We start from the raw sequence: 17,072 nt of genomic DNA, 5'->3' as shown, positions 1-17,072 counted from the left end.
GCCATAGGACAGCACAGTATCCTTTTGCCTGTGAAGCTGTATGGATCTCTTAACCTGCTGCAAGATCAATCCAACCTTTCCCTTCTACATCGCCTTTTTAAAAACTATTTTAAATACCCCTAATGAATCTGCCTCTACCCACCACCTCAGTCAGGTGCTTGATGCATTCACCACTCTCTCTAAAAATATCTACCTCTAACATAAACCCCCCTCCCGAGACTTTCCTCCAATCACCTTAAAAGAATGCCCCTTCATATTAGCCATTTCCACTCTGAGGAAAAAGCTTCATGTGTCCACTCTATCTATGCCTCTTATCATCTTGTTATACCACTATCAAGTCACCTCTCATCCTCCTTTGTTGTAAAGAGAAAAACCCTAGCTTGCTCAACCTATCCTCAAATGACAAGTTTTCTATCCTGGTAAATCTCATTTGCTCCCACATCTTGCCAAGAATGAGCAACCAGAACTGTACACAATATTCCAAGTGTGGTCTAACCAGGGGTTTATAGAGCTGCGACACTAACCTCCCAGCTCTTAAACTCAATCCTGCAACTAATGAATGCTAAAACACCATATGTCTTCTTAACCACCTGATCAATTTGTGCTGCAGCATTTAGGGATCTAAGATATGGGGCATAAGATCTCTGTTCCTCCATACTGCCAAGAATTCTTCCACTACCTCTGCGTGCTACCTTCAAACTTGACCTTCCAAAGTGAATCACTCCACACTTTTCTATGTTGAACTCCAACTGACACCTGTCAGCTCAGCTCTGCATCCTATCAATGACCTATTGTACACTCAACAACCTTCTACACGATCCATACCACCACCATTCTTCGTGTCATCTTCAGACTTACTAACCCACCCTTCCACTTCTTCATCCAAGTCACAAAGAGCAGGGATCCCAGAACAAATTCCTGCAGAACACCACTGGTCACTGACCTCCAGGCAGAATACATACCATCTGTACCCACCCTCTGCTTTCTACAGAGGGTGGAAGGCAAGCCAATCCTGTACTTACACAGCCAAGTTTCCTCGGATCCAGTGCCTCTTGCCTTTCGAAATGAGTTCAAAAATGACTTTCGTTATCAAATGTCTCACTAAAATCCATATCCACCACATCCATTGCTTTACCTCCATCTATGTGTTTGTCACATCCTTAAAGAATTCAGTCAGGCTCGTGAGGCATCACCCGCCCCTCACAAAGGCATGCTGACAATCCCTAATCAGACTACATTTTTTCCAAATTAAGCATAAGGCACATGGGATCCATAGTTTGCAATGATTTGGATGAAGATGTATGTAGGCCAATTGACGTTTGCATATGAAATAACAATAGGTGGAGTTATGGGTAGCAAAAGAGGTTGTTGAGGGATACAGCAGGAAATTTGGGGTTAAAATAACAGACTGAGTTTAATCTGGATGAATGAGAGGTGTTGCACTTTGCACAGATCCACCTTGTCTTTCTTCTGGCTGATCTAGCATCCTCCCCTCCCACACTCCAAAGACAAATGGGTAATGGTTATGGAGTTGTGGGCATGCTCCTGTGGCACTTGCGGGCTGCCCTCAGAACACCATCATACTGTGTGGTATGCTTAGCCTGAAGTTTAAATCTTCTCTTTGACAGTTCAGTGAGACCCTCTCTCACTGCTCCCTGTGATTTCTACTGCCATCCAACTCTTTGACCATGGGCTTAGCCAGACTTGTCAGCCTGTAGTCCTTTCCCCTCCCCCTCACCTTCTTATTCTGTCGTTGGCCCCCTTTCCAGTCCTGAAGAAGGGTCTCGGCCCAAAGCTTTGACTGTTTAGAGGGCTTCAGTTTATGGTGTGAGGGGAAGTTTAAGGGGGATTTACAAGGCAAGTTTTGATTTTTCTTTTGTACTGAGTCATGGGAGTCTGAACCACTCTGGCAGGGAGATGGTGAAAGCAGATACAATGGAATTATTTGGGAGGCATTCAGGCAGATACATGAGCTGGAACCCAGGCACATGGCATCAGTTTAAATTGGCATCATGGTTAGCACAGATGTGGTGGGCCAAAGATCTTATTCTTGTGCTGTACTATGTAAGATTCTGTCCTACCACACACATCAGCTCCAAGAAGACCCCAACAAGTTTTGGAGGCTTGCGTGCCTCAGTGACCTGGAGAGCTATATCAGCTGGAGTCAGGGCTTTATGCTTTGGCTCTTGGTAGGGTCATCCATGCCAAGCAGGTCAAAGGGCAGAGGCCAGACTAAGAGCGGGCCACCAGTCCTCCAGGTTCGGGGTTCAGCTCAGGGCTAACAACTCTGACTGGTAAAACAAAATTGTTATGGAAACAGCAATGAAGAATCCTTCTACATCTGAGAGCGATGGTATTCCTAAGTCTGCTCTGGGACTTGCATGTCTGACAGTAGAGAAAACCGAGCTACTGACGTGATGAGGGAAGCCCTGAACACCACCAGAGATAGAAAACCTTCATTGCTGCCACAAATACCAGCGGTGTAACCAGCAATAGAGATCACACACATCCAGTGCCTTCACCTCTGCCCTTGCTGGAGTCAGTGCTTCCTCACTCCACAGTAACCAGCGAGCCACTGCTTCACCTGTACGAGGACAGCAAGCTCCCCGACCAGCACCATTTGTTGAACCCTGTGGTTTACACACACCCTCATTCCCCTAGGGCAAGACCTACCATCGTGGAGCAGGAGGACCTGGGATTTGTACGCTCACATACTCCATGAAACCTAGGGGAGATGGACAGGAGATAGAATCAGCAGACTGTGAGGCTAATCTGGCATCAATCTACATCAGTTCCTTTCTGGAACGTTCCAGTGTCTTCCCTACCCTGACAATGTTTAGTTAATGAACCACACATATTCTCACATTCCAGAACAATACAACACAGTACAGGTCCTTCACCCACAATGTTTTGCCGACCTTTTAACATGCTCTAAGATCACCGTAGGAAACAGTTTAAGATGACGCTAGTGAGACACAGCGATGCCTTACTGGCAGCAAACAGAACTACTAACTGCTGTATTAATCACACTTTTCCTGGATAATGATCACTACAGTCGATAGCTTGTAACTTCCCTTTCAGTGCTGTGCTTTTGAACTGCCAGTATGACCTGGCATCGTTGTGGTGTGAACTGCAGTCACGAGGTGCAGTAAGGTTGCAGTGTGGCAGGTATGGGCCGAGTCAAAGGGGAGCCTGGGAGCGAGGAACAATCTGATGTTTTGTCAATTTAAATACCGGGCCAGATTGAAAAGATTTGAGTGTCAGGGCCAGAGTCGAGGGAGGGGCAGATATTCAGCTCACTGCTCTGGGAGTTTGCTCATCTCAGCACAGAACTGAGGCTGCGGCCTGCAATCAATGGGCTCCTGACTGGCTGCAGGGATGAGCTGGCTTCGTGGTTGTGGATTCACTTTCGTAAACTTTAGTTCTGAGTGTTACTTTGTTTTATTGTTTGCACAATTTATTTCTTTTGTACGCATATTGGGTGTTTGACTGTCTTTTTTCCAATGAGTTCTATTGGGTTTCTTCAGTTTTGCAGTTGCCTGCAAGGAGATGGATCTTAAAAGTTGTATATAATATACATACGTCGATGATAAATGCACCTTGAACCCTTCCCTCCCACATAGTGATTGATTTTTCTTTCATCCATCTGCTTATTTAAGAACTTAACTATCCCTAATGTACCTGCCTTTACCACAGTCACTGGCAGTATGTTCATGCACCCAACACTGTGTTAAAAAAAAACTTACCCCCAACATCCCCCTATACTTTCCTCTAATCACCTCAAAATTATACCGTCTGATACTAGCCATTTCCACCCTGGGTAAAAGCTCTGCATAGGATCTGAGACATCAAGGTGAACACAGAACGCCAGCGAGAGATTCAGTGCCGACTGCCTGCCTTTTGGTCACTGCTGGAGAAGGAGTCTGAGAGCGGCCGATTGTTGTCTGGCTCGCTGTGGCAGCTTTTTTTTATATATATAACAAAATTCCTTTATTACAAATATTGGTGCTATACAATATATACACAACAGTGATTGACACAATTACTTCACTACAAATAGACAATACGCATTAAACCAAAATGTTCCCACCTCTATCAATGATGGCACATACACCCCGCGGAGTCCAACGGTCCCAGAACAGCTCTAAGGTCGCCTTGGACCGTGCGTGTTCCTTTTTAATGTTTACCCGAGCACAAACATACTCTCTAATCATTGTCAGGCACATCCTCACGCCTCTCGTTTCCAAGACACACAGATGGCTGATTTCACCAGACCCAGGAGCAAGTTAACAAGGACATCCTCATCCCTCCATGCCCCCATCCTTACTGGATGACCATATATAAATAGGGTGGGGCTAAAGTGCAACCAAAAGGCGAGAAGCAGCCCACACAAATACGTAAAAAGGGGCTGCAGCCCCACACACTCCAGGTACATGTGGTACACGGTCTCCTCCAGCCCGCAGAAATGACATGCAGGCGGGAGATCCGTGTACAAACTGAAGAACTTATTGCAGGGCACTGCTCTATGCAGCACCCTCCAGCCAGGATCCCCCAGGTGCATGGGAAGAACCCTCTCGTAAAGGGACTTCCAGTGGGGACCCTCTTCACCTCCGGGTGGAAAGACCGACCGCCATGGTGTGTCGGGACTGTGGTGTGGACAAGGGCAAGGAAGTGGAGGGTGTGGAGCAGCAACCCATACAGATACCTCTTACTTGCATCCCGGCTCAAAGGATCAGGACTTCTTTTATAGCCACCAGCTGGTGGTGCAATGGCATCAGCGGTGGACTTTGGGGCGGAAGGTCCCAAGTTCAAATCCAGCCGGCTCCTGTGCATGCTTTCTATCTGCGCTGGGTTGAGCGTCGAGCTAGCAACCTGACCTTGTTAAAAAGAAATTGCCTGCTACAGAAACATCAACAGCAAAAAAGCTGATGGCCAATGCTCTCTCGTAAGTTGAAAGGCACTTTCTCGCTGTGGCAGCTGGGTAGACCTCTCTGCCTCATGTGGTGTCCCTCTCTTTCAGTGAATGTCCGTGATATCATAGGATGGTACCAAGGTTCTGTGTTTATGGACTGTGGACTATTTCAGACTTAAGGTTTTATATTCTGGGTTTTTTTTTAAATACAAAAGTCGCCTATTCCTTTTCCATTTTGTTTTGTGAGGCAGATGCGTCTGGGGTTGATTTTCCGTTAGTGTTTTGTTAATTTTTCATGCGGGGGTGAGGCTTTTTTTTGGGGGGGGGTCTATTTTCCTGCTGTTTTGTGCAGGGGGGAGGGAGTTATGGGTGGGTTGATTATTGGAAAGCCATTCTTTTTGTATAGTGGGAGGGGAGGGTTCTCTCTGAATGAGTTTCATGTTCTTTCTTTGTTTCGAGGCTATCTGGAGAAGACAAATTTCAGAGTTGTCTCTGATACACGTTTTGATAATAAATGCATCTTTGAAGAAAAACCCCCTCTTTCTTCATCTCTCATCACCCTTTGTTAATTATTTTAACTGTGATGCTTTTTTTAAAAATATCATGGCCACAGAAAGCTCTCACTTCTGATGCACACATTCATCTGCTCTTGCTCCAAAGCATTTCCCTCCTACCACCCTTCCAGTAGCAGGGTGAACTGAGTGCTGGGCAATTTCTATCACTGGTCACAGGCACCCCCCATACTGACCCCACGCTGTCTCCTCACCGAGATCCAGTATGTGCAGGTCGTTCAGGAACACACTGCTCCGATTTCCACCGAAAATGATCAGTTTATCTCTCAGGAGCGTGGCGGTGTGACTGGAGGTGGAGAGATAAAGAGTCAGAGCTATGGTGTTAAGGGGCTGACGGGCTAAAGCTACAGTGCTGACACGGGGGTGGGGGGGAGCAGAGGTCCGTTGTTCGACAGGGGCTCCTCAGTGAGGCTGTGGCGAATGCCCGGGCAACTCAACTCTTCTTTCTCCCTCTCCCACTTGTGGGTGATACAAATATAGGTGGAGGGGCAGGTAGTGTTGAGAAAGCAGAAGGATTTGGACAGATTAGGAGAATAGGTAAAGTAGTGCCATTTGCAATACAGTGTAGGAAAGTGTATGGTTATGCACTTTGGTAGAAGAGATAAAAGTGTAGACTATTTCTTAACCAGGGAGTAAATTCAGAAATCAGAAGTGCAAGAGCACTTGGAAGCCCTAGTTAACGGGCAGTAGTGAGGAAGGCAAGTGCAATGTTAGCATTCATTTCAAGAGGACTAGAATATAAAAGCAAGGATGTAATGCTGAGGCTTTACGAAGCATTGGTCAGAGTATTAGAGTATTGTGAAGAATTCTGTTTGAAAGGGTGTGCTGGCATTGCGGAGTCTAATCATCTTGAGAATGGAATGTGGTCTCCATCAGTTTTCCACTGGACATGTGACAATAATAAACCCACTGGCCAGCTGTCCTCCTTGGGTCAGTTCCAACAGCTCCATGAGCTACTTACCCACAGCGAGGCAGTGGCCTCTCCCCCACCACGATGGGCTGGTACCAGATCTCGTGCTCAGGGTTGAAGATGTAGAGGGTGTTGCTGTAGACCTGCCCCCCCCGGGGGGGTCGGAAGAGGAGGCCACCGAAGATGAAGAGCTCCTGCTGGAAGACAACGGCACTGTGATAGGCCAAAGATGGCACTTTCCCCTTCCCCTGCAGCGTGGTGGGGGGGGGGGGCAGAGGGAAAGAAAGAGAGATGAGTTTCATTTGTCCGATGTACATCTGAACAGTAAAGCTTGGTCATGGGGAGAACATTCAAACTCCTTACAGACAGCGGCAAGAATTGAACCTGGGTTGATGATTGCTGGAACTGTAAAGTGTAACACTATACTACCACGCCACCCTGACACTCCCGTCCCAAATCCATCAGGCTGGAGGGAGGGGTGAACAGGTCAGTCGAAAATTACACAACCGAGATGGATGTGTTTTTAATTAATCACCAGCTCTTTTATCGTTCACTCTCCATTCTATCAGACACTTCCTTTCATTCCTTCTACCTCTCCCTGTCCTTTACAATATTATACACGTTCATAGTACATAGAACACTACAGCTCTGTACAGGCCGTTCAGCCCACAATGTTGTGCTGAACCTATAACCTGCTCTTGGATCAATCTAACCCTTCTCTCCCACATAGCCTATCCAAGTGTTTCTTAAATGCCCCTATTGTATCTGTCTCCACCAGCATCCCTGGCAGCATGCTCCACGCACTTACCACTCTCTGCGTAAATAAACTTACATTCAGTTTCTAATGGACTGTGGGGTACAAAACCAGGCAGGTGGAGTAGAGACAGAGAACAGCCATGCCACACTGAACAGGGAAACAGCCTCGAGGGGCAGGAAGGATCTGACTCTCTCACCACCAATGTCTTGATGCCTGTTGGTGAGGGCTGGTGGTGAGGCATTTTGCCAGAGTTCCTGAGTTTGCTCAGGAAACCACTCCACTGTGCCCATTGAGTCCATCTCCTGCAGTGTCTGCAGAATGTCCCATGCCGACCACGCCCACCCGGATCGACGTTGGAAAAATAGCCCAGAAGAATTTTTCCATGGAGTGTGGCGACATCCAGCTGACTGGGACGTTGCGAGTCAAATGGGCCAGAATGCGGGGGACAGACAGAAGCTCGGCACATGCACATCGTGATACTCGGTGCGTGTGTATTTAGGCTCCTCAGACTGCAGGATGTTGCAACACTCGAAGGTGGTCATCACGATGAGGGAGACATTGGGCATTATTGCTCCTGTTGTCCTCAGGGACTTGTACATTGTGACCTATCTGACTCGCTCTATCTTGGATCCACAGGAGAACTTGAAGACAGCTTGAGTAATTCTCAAGCTGGAGGAGTAGGGAATGAGGCACACTTGTGGCAAGAAAGCAGCCTTGAGGGCACCTCACACCTAACTAATCAAAATCAGGTTTAATATCACTGGCAGATGTCATGAAATTTGTTGTTTTGCAGCAGCAGAATATTGCAATAAAAACTATAAATTACATTAAGTAATATACAAAATTAAATTAAATCCCAGTTACCAATAAGGTGCATCCTCCACACAGTCCCAATTTCTGTTTTTACCTTCCCAGTCCGCTCCAGCTAATTCTTGTTATGTGCCTTGGCCTGTCCAAACCAGATCTCCAGCCCTGTCAGGTAATGAAACCTGATGGTGAAGGGGACACTGGACTGGTTGGGCCAGTTGCTGAAGAGCACGGCCTCGCCATTGCCAGGCTACAGGCCCCAGGGATAAGCAGCTTCCCACTCCACTGGTCCCAAACTTCAACAGCTGTCCTTACTCACAACCATGAAGGACCACTTCCAGGTCAAGGTGTCCAGGATGTAGACGTCGTTGAAACATTTAGCATCGTTCTTCCCTCCAAATATGTAAATACGGTTGGCATCAGGGTCATAGGTCGCTGAGTGCCCACACACACTTTGTGGAAGGGGGATGGTTAGCGTTGAGGTTGTTTCCAGGGGAAACCAGAAGATGTCACCATTATCTACACAGAAGATCAAAAATTATGGGTCAGTTACACTCAAAATCCATGGAAAACAATAGCCTGGTTTTCTTTGGTGCAAGATAAACATTCAATGTTTCCGGCGAGTCCCCATCTCCTCCACATTCCTCCAATTCCAGTGTGAATGGTTTATTAATGATATTCAAAGTGGTGTGGTGCGGTGGTGACATGTTCTCTGGAACTATGAGCCTCATTCATTTCTCAGAGGCTGGTATTGATGGAAAAGACCAGCATCTGGTCTTGGTGAATTAAAGAATGGGGTGGAGAGGCAGCAAAGTTTTTAAGGGATAAGTTGATATTTTCCTCAGGGATCTGTGAAGCAACCACCCAGGTGTTCAGTGCACACACCTCAAAGCAGGGACAGACTCGTGAAGGCTCACAGGAAACTTCGTTCAGACGGCAAATAAGGAGACTTTCAGCCCTCTACTCAGCTTAGTCCCACTTGCAGTTTTTGGCCCACATGCTTGGAGATGTCATGAAGGCTGCCCAGGTTGCAAATAGTCCTTTGGAACAAAGGAGACGGAGGGGAGATTCCACCAGGATATGGTCTGGGAGAAGTGCACAGATGCAGTAGCTCACGCGAGGCTGCTGAGAAGGTTGCGGGATAAAAGGGAGACACTGCCTAGTGGAGGGGTCATTGGAGTGGTTGACAGAGCAGCTCGAGGCAGAGTAGCTGACTGGCATCTCCCTTAAGCAAGGAGTTTAGACAGGGTGGAGTTTGTTAGGTGTATTCAGGAAGGTTTCCTGACCCAATATGTAGATAAGCCAACCAGAGGAGAGGCTGTACTTGACACGGTAAGTGAACTGGTCAGGTGTCAGGCCTCTCAGTGGGAGAGCATTTTGGAGCTAGTGATCACAACTCTATCTTCTTTACCATAGCACCAAAGAGGGGCAGGAGCAAACAAGTTGGGAAAACATTTAATTAGGGTAGGGGGAAATATGATGCTGTTAGGCAGGAACTTGGGAGCAGATGTTCTCAGGAAAATGTACGGCAGAACTGTGGCAAATGTTCAGGGAATATTTGCATGGCATTCTGCATGGGTATGTTCCATTGAGACAGGGAAAGGATGGTAGGGTAAAAGAACCATGGTGTACAATGGATGTACAAAATCTAGTTAAGAAGAAAAGCTTATGAAAGGTTTAAGAAACCTTTCTGAAACTGTTAGAGTTCTAGAAAATTACAGGATTGCCAGGAAGGAGTTTAATAATGAAATTAGGAGAGCTAAAAGAGGGTTATGAGAGGCCTTGGCAAGCAGGTTTTGGAGGAGGTACTTAATGAATACTTTGCTTCAGTATTCACCAGAGAAGAGGACATTGGTAATTGTAGGGATGACTTACAGTGAACAGAAATGCTTGAGCATATAGATATTAAGAAAGAGGGTGTGCTGGAGCTTTTGAAAAGCCTTAAGCTAGATAAGTCGCCAGGACCAGATGAGATGCACCCCAGGCTACTGTGGGTAGTGAGGGAGGATATTGCTGAACCTTTGATGATCTTTGCATCATCAATAGGGACAGGAGAAGTACCGGAGGATTGGAGGGTTGCAAATGTTATTCCCTTGTTCAAGAAAGGGAGTAGAAATAACCCAGGAAAGTATAGACAAGTGAGTCTTACTTCAGTGGTGGGCAAGTTGTTGGAGAAGATCCTGAGAGACAGGACTTAGAGCATTTGGAGAGAGATGATCTGATCTGGGATAGTCAACATGGCTTTGTCAAAGGCAGGTTGCGCCTTACGAGACTGATTGAATTCTTTGAGGATGTAACAAAACAATTGATGACAGTAGAGCAGTAGATGTAGTGTATATAGATTTTGGTAAGGCATTTGATGAGGTTCCCCTTGCAAGGCTTATTCAGAAAGTAAGGAGGCATGGGATCCAAGGCGACCTTGCTTTGTGGATCCAGAAATGGCTTGCCCACAGAAGACAAAGAGTGATTGTAGATGGTTCATATTCTACATGGAGATCGGTGACCAGTGGTGTGCCTCAGGGATCTGTTCTGGGACCCCTCCTCTTTGTGATTTTTATAAATGACCTGGATGAAGTAGAAGGGTGGGTTAGTAAGTTTTCTGATGGCACAAAGGTTGGTGATGTTGTGGATAGTGTGAAGGGTTGTCAGTGGTTACAGCGGGACATTGATAGGATGCAGAACTGGGCTGAGAAGTAGCAGATGGCATTCAACCCAGTCAATTGTGAAGTGGTTCATTTTGGAAGGTCAAATTTGAAGACAGATTATAGTATTAATGGTAAGACTCTTGGCAGTGTGGAAGATCAGAGGGATCTTGGGATCCATGTCCATAGGACACTCAAAGCTGCTGCACAGGTTGACAGTGTTGTTAAGAAGGTATATGATGTGTTGGCCTTCATCAGTTGTGGGACTGAGTTCAAGAGCTGTGCAGTAATGTTACAGCTAAATAAGACCTTGGTTAGACCCCACTTGGAGTATTGTGTTCAGTTCTGGTCACCTCACTACAGGAAGGATATGGATAGTACAGAAAGAGAGCAGAGGAGATTTACATGGATGTTGCCTGGTTTGGAGAGCGTGCCTTATGAAAATAGGTTAAGTGAACTTGGCCTTCTCTTCTTGGAGTGACGGAGGATGAGAGATGACTTGATAGAGGACGTATAAGATAATGAGAGGCATTGATCGTGTGGATAGTCAGAGGCTTTTTCCCCAGGGTTGAAATGGCTAACATGGGGGGGGAGGCATAGTTTTAAGATGCTTAGAAGTAAGTACAGAGTGGATGTCAGGGGTAAGTTTTTCCACACAGAGAGAGGTGGGTGCACTGGTGGTGATGGTAGTGGGGGTGGATCCAATACAGCCTTTTAAGAGACTCTTAAATAGGTACATGGAGCTTAGAAAAATAGAGGGCTATGTAGTAGGGACTCTCTGGGCAGTTTCTAGAGTAGGTTTCATGGTCAGCACAACATTGTGGGCCGAAGGGTCTGTAATGTGCTGCAGATGTCTATGTTCTATGTAAAACTGCAGCCTGGACAGGGTGGAGAGGACAGTGATGAGGGCTTCAGTTCTGTGCAAATATGTGCAAATGTGGAAGCTGTAAAAATGTTTCTATCAAAAATCAGTCAGGATTTTGAACTCAGGGAGGCAAAGGCAGAAGGTAAGGCCACATTTAAAATGTACCAGGGACGTCCCTGACACAGGAAGGTGAAAAATGTGTTGAGCACATTAGCCTTATCAGCCAGGGTACGAGTACACAGAAATTGGGACATCATGTTGCAGTTATCCAAGTTGTTGGTGAGGCCGCACTTGGAGTACTGTGTACAGTTTTAGTCACCCTGTTATAGGAAAAAAAGTGGTTAAACTGGAGACTAGACTGGCTGAGTTATAGGGAGAGTTTGGCCAGGTTGGGTTTTTATTCCTTGGAATATTGAACAATGGGTGACCTTAAAGAAATGTTTAGAATTATGAGGGGCAAGGTGGATGATAACGGTCATTTCCCAATGATAGGGGAGTCCAAACCTAGGGGGACATAGATTTAGGAAGAGGAGGGAAAGACTTGAAGGGGACCAAAGGGAGAATATTTTAATGCAGATGCTGGTGAGTCTACGGAACGAGCTTCCAAAGGAAGTTGTTGAGACAGGTACAATAGTATCATTTATGGAGCAATTGGAGGGATATGGACTGAATGCAGAAAGTTGGGGTTAGCTGGGTGGGCACCATGGGTGGTATGGACTGGGTGGGCACCATGGGCAGTATGGACTGGGTGGGCACCATGGGCCTGTATCTGTGTTGTACTGCTCTATGATTCCATGACTTTGAAGATCCATGACTTATAGGACTGTGGGACTGTGAACTGGGAGGTAGAATTAAACTGACCTATTTTTGGTTGATGGGCTGAATAACTTTCTCTGATTCTAATCTAACGTCCTTTGCCAGGGTGACCACACCTACCAATTTCTAGTCTCCACAAGCCGTCCTTACTGCAGCGATTCTGAGGTCCCTCTCCACCAACGAGAATGGCTGTGTTTGGGTCACTGAGGCACAGGGCGTGATCCCAACGAGGGCTGGGGCAAGCTGCAGGCCACAGAGAGAAAGACGTTAGCACTCGGATCAGCAGGAGAGAACACACGTCTAGGGTGCTGAGCAAGGATCAGTGAAATGGCCCTTCACTGTAAACCTCCCTAAATAGTGCAGTACAATTCCACCATCTCTGTGGTGACGGAACCACACTGCTTGGAGTGAGGAGTGTGTCCAGCATGCCCCTACCATGCCTTCACACAGCTACACGCTCAACAAACCTTTAATATGTGAAACTTCACAGGGACACAAAACTAGTCAAAAACACTATATTATGATACTTATAAAACACTACCTTGCTATTTTTGCTCTCTTGTTGCTATGTTCAAAAATTGTTTGCAAGGTTGTGGCTTGCTGTTAAACATTGACCAGTCTTGTGTCCCTGCAAAGTTTCAGGGACATTTCAGTGACTCTTAGACAGGCACATGGACGATAGAAAGATCACTCCTTACTTGTACATAGTTCTTTCCTTTTGCTTGTTTTTTCTTTCCAGTCTTTTCTATAAGTGTATACCCCAGATAAATACTTTGTGGAGATTTCTGATATATATGATTATATGATATATATGTACAATGTCTGAAATACATCTTATGGAAATGTTTGTTTGATGAACTTCAATAAAAAAAATAAATTACAAAAGAAAAGAAAAATGGAAGGCTATGTAGGAGGGAAGGGTGATCTTAGTTGGTTAAAAGGTGGGCCAAAGATGCTGTACTGTGCAGTACAATACTGTTCTATGTTCCAGTAAACAGTCGTAAACAATCCACGGAAATAAACTACTTTGCTGAGTTTCTCCAGCATCCGCAGAATTTCTCGGGTTTACGCTGTGGTTATGCTACATTGGTGCTGGAAATATGGCGATGCCTGTGGGCTGTCCACAGCACAATCCTCAGCTGTGTTGGCTGTTGCATTTCGCTGTATGTTTTGATGTACATGTGACAAATAAATCTAACTATTTCTAATCTTTGAATAGAATCATATTTCAACTGGGCCTCCCCTCCCTCAGTTATCCTGCACAACATCCATCCTAGGGCCTCTCACTTTGCAGTTTCTAACACTGAGGGCTGAGACAGTCATTAGGACCAGGGGCCGGTCGATTGCTTATTAACCACCCCCCTCCCCCATCACTGAGGGACAATGAAGGTTCACAAGTGCAAGTTTACTCACTCTGTAGCCTCTTCACATCTGACTCAGACCCTGGAGTTACAGAAACAAATATCAGTTACCAGAAGGTCATTCCTTCATCTCCCATCACCTTTGCAAGGTCATATAATAATGAGCTGGAATACAGGAAGGAGATGGAGAGCTTAGTGACATGATGTCATGAGTACAACCTTTTCCTCATTGGTAGCTAAACAGAAGAGCTGGTCACTGAAAGGGGAGGTGGTGCACATGCTCCTCTCTACGTCAGTGTTAAGGTTGAGAGAGTTCCCAGGTGTGAACATCAACAATACCTGGTCCAACCAAGTAGATACCCATGGTCAAGAAAGCTCAACTGTGCCTCTCCTTCCTCATGTTTGGCAGGGACCTTACCAATTTTTAATCTGTCTATAGAAAGCATTAAGTCTATTTGAATAACCACACTGCATGTTATGGCAGAAAACGAGTTGTGGACACAGTTCAGCACATGGCAGGAACTAACTTATACAGATGCCTGCTGGTATTGGAAGTATTGTCTTGGGGGAAGCAGGTCCTGGATTCCCATTTCATTGTGCGACGTCACAAGCATCAGAGTGTCAGCGGACAACTGTGTTCCCTTTGTTCTAGACCCTGTCCTTGGATTGAAAATGAGACATTTCTGTTCCCATCATTCAATCACCTCAAGCTCCAAGGTTTTGCTGTCCCTCCAAACTCCCAATCTTTAGATTTTCCTCTGCAGTTTTGCATTGGAACAAGAGTGATCTGGCAGTAAGGGGTGCGAAAATGGACATGCTGTCAACCCCACCTGTCTCCTCTTCCTCCTCCTCCTCCTGATGGCGTATGCTGCTGTTAGAAGAACCCACAGCCCTCGTTGGAGTGCGGAAAGGCCCTGCAGGGCGCCAAGCCTTTCCATTGGTCTTCGGTATCACCAGATCCAGGCTCTTGCCCTGCTTGGCAGTGGCTGCACCAGCCTGTGAAAGGGAGAGTATTGTCAGCTCAGATCCAACCAATGAGATCTGATCATCTTCAAAAGATGACACCCCAAGAAGGCAGCACCCATCATAAAGGACACTCAGCATCCACGACGTGCCCTCTTCTCATTATTATCATTAGGGGGAGTTACAGGAGCCTGAAGATCCACACTCAAAGTGCTAGGAACGGTTTCTTTCCTTCCGCCATCAGATTTCTGAATAGTCCAGGAACCCATGAATATAGCCTCACTATTTTGCTCCTTTCCCCCACACTAACACAAATTTTCTGAAGGTAGACTGCTTCATAATGACCAAAGTACCTATCTAATCTAGCCCCTTTTGCCCATATCACTCTAAACCAGCAGTTCCCAACCTTTCCTGCCTCATTCCCTTAAGTACTGTTATACCTGCCTCAACCATTTCCTCTGGCAGCTCACTTAATATACTTATCACCTTCTGTGTGTAAAACAAAAAGTTGCTCAAGTTCCTAAGACATCTTTCAGTAAATTCCAATAATAGAGGAACCTCTCACGTTCAATGAGAGGGCAGTGGGTACATGGAACGAACTGCTAGAGGAAGTGGTAGAGGCCGGTTACTCCTCGCTCCCTTCTCTTTTCTTCCATTTTCCATTCTGGCTTCCTTGTCACCCCATTTTTTCCTCACCTGTCCATCACCTCCCTTCGGATCCCCTCCTCCTTCCATTTCTCCTATGGTCCATAGCCCTCTCCTATCAGATTCCTTCTACTTCAGCCCTTTACCTCTTCCACCTATCACCTCCCAGCTTACTTCATCCTTCCTCTCCCCATCCACTGGGTCTCACCTATCACCTGCCAGCCTGTACTACCTCCTCCCCCCACTTTCTTATTCTTGCTTCTGCCCCCTTACTTTCCAGCCCTGATGAAGAATCTCAGCCCAAACTGTTGGCTGTTCATTCCTCTCAGCTGATACCACATGATCTGCCAAGTTCCTCCAGGATTTTGCATGCACTGAGTTTGTTTCTGTGCTGCTTTGCCTTTTGACTAGAAATAGGAGTGCTGCAGCACAGAAACAGGCCCTTCAGCCCATCTAGTCCATGCCAAACTGTTGTTCTGCCTAGTCCCATTGACCTGCACCTGGACCATAGCCATCCTATCCATGTACTTATCCAAACTTCTCTTAAACATTGAATAACACACATGTCCTGAAGAAGGGTCACAGCCCAAAACCTTGAATTTTTTATTCCTCTCCATAGATGCTGCTTGACCTGCTGAATTCCACCAGCATTTTGTGGGTGTTGCTCTGGATTTCCAGCTTCTGCAGAATCTTGTGTTTATTCTTAACTTTTGAAATTGAACCCACATCCACCACTTCCACAAGCAGCTTGTTCCACAAACACAAATAAGAGGCAAAATTCGCTCCCTGCCTTTGGAAGATACATGCAAGTGTGGATTAGGGCTGAGAGTTTTGGAGAACAAGCACAACTGGTCCCATCTTTCTGCCCTAGGGAAATCTTACTTACGATAGGAAGGAAGCCTGGGGAAAGCAGAGAGACATCACCCATCAGGTCAGCCAGGACAGTATCCAGAACCTGGTGAGACTGGGCACGGCACACTGGAGTGCTGCTCAAGAAGTGGGTCCTCGACATCTGCTGGGAACAGGACACATTTTCAGCCACTTTCCCACCCTCGCCCGCTTCACAACCCAGCACAAGGAAAGGACTTCTGCTGGGGTCACGTGGGGTTAAACAGTGCACTGTCCTCCAGCCAAATGAGGAGAGACCAGAGGCTGACCATAGGAAACTGCAGCCAGGACATCAGGAATTAGGAACCAACAGCAGTTATATCTGAATTTGCCTAAGAAGTAGAACTGAAGAAAAAGGATAGATGAATAGGTAGACGAGGTCAAAGTAAATTTATAATCCAAGTACATACATGTCACCATATGAAAATGAGATTCATTTTCTTGCATTTACAAAAGAACAAAGAAAAGCAATAACATCCTCAAAAACTATACGCAAAGACAGACTGACAAACAGCAAGTTTGCAAAAGAAACTGTGCAAATCAATATATAGCAGCTGATGCCAAGGACAAATTATAGAGTCCTTGAAAGTGATTTTGTAGATTGTGGAATCAGTTCAGAGGAAGGCATTTGGCATGTTTGCTTTCTTCAGTCGGGTTGTTGAGTATAAGATGTTGATGAGACTGCATGCAGCTCCAGTTACCCAGCTACAGGAAGGATACCATTTAGTTGGAGAGGGTGCAGAGAAGATTCAGACAGACAATACCAGGCCTGGAGGGTTTGAGTTGTAAGGAGAGGTTGGGACTGTTTTTCTTTTGAACTTTGGAGTGCAAGAGGCTGAGGTCATGAGGGGCACTGGTGATGTGAATGGTCATTTACTTCCCCTCAGGGAAGGAAGTCTAAAACTCAACAGCACAGGCTTAAGGCAAGAGTAGA

General features: G+C 46.1%; 1 protein-coding gene across 11 annotated transcripts in view; it reads right to left on the bottom strand.

Moving 5' to 3' along the window:
* zgc:163014 (uncharacterized protein LOC100038766 homolog) overlaps positions 1-17,072 on the bottom strand; it is a 38,307-nt gene that overhangs the window by 7,717 nt on the left and 13,518 nt on the right. For 6 of the 11 annotated variants that reach the window (XM_059960501.1, XM_059960540.1, XM_059960521.1 and 3 more), the window contains 8 exons: positions 16,137-16,262; positions 14,473-14,638; positions 13,695-13,724; positions 12,402-12,524; positions 8,278-8,477; positions 6,446-6,642; positions 5,679-5,770; positions 2,674-2,725 (listed from right to left, as the gene is read on the bottom strand). In XM_059960501.1, the coding sequence (XP_059816484.1) occupies positions 2,674-2,725; positions 5,679-5,770; positions 6,446-6,642; positions 8,278-8,477; positions 12,402-12,524; positions 13,695-13,724; positions 14,473-14,638; positions 16,137-16,262 (986 nt within the window). The remainder of the gene's footprint in view (positions 1-2,673; positions 2,726-5,678; positions 5,771-6,445; positions 6,643-8,277; positions 8,478-12,401; positions 12,525-13,694; positions 13,725-14,472; positions 14,639-16,136; positions 16,263-17,072) is intronic. The other 5 variants (XR_009510175.1, XR_009510176.1, XM_059960515.1 and 2 more) reach the window with 4 other exon arrangements.

This window comes from Hypanus sabinus, chromosome 2 (assembly GCF_030144855.1).
Source record: "Hypanus sabinus isolate sHypSab1 chromosome 2, sHypSab1.hap1, whole genome shotgun sequence".
NCBI classification, from domain to species: Eukaryota; Metazoa; Chordata; class Chondrichthyes; order Myliobatiformes; family Dasyatidae; genus Hypanus; species Hypanus sabinus.
Note: the sequence above shows the minus strand (reverse complement) of the source record. Positions and strands in the feature narration are given on the sequence as shown.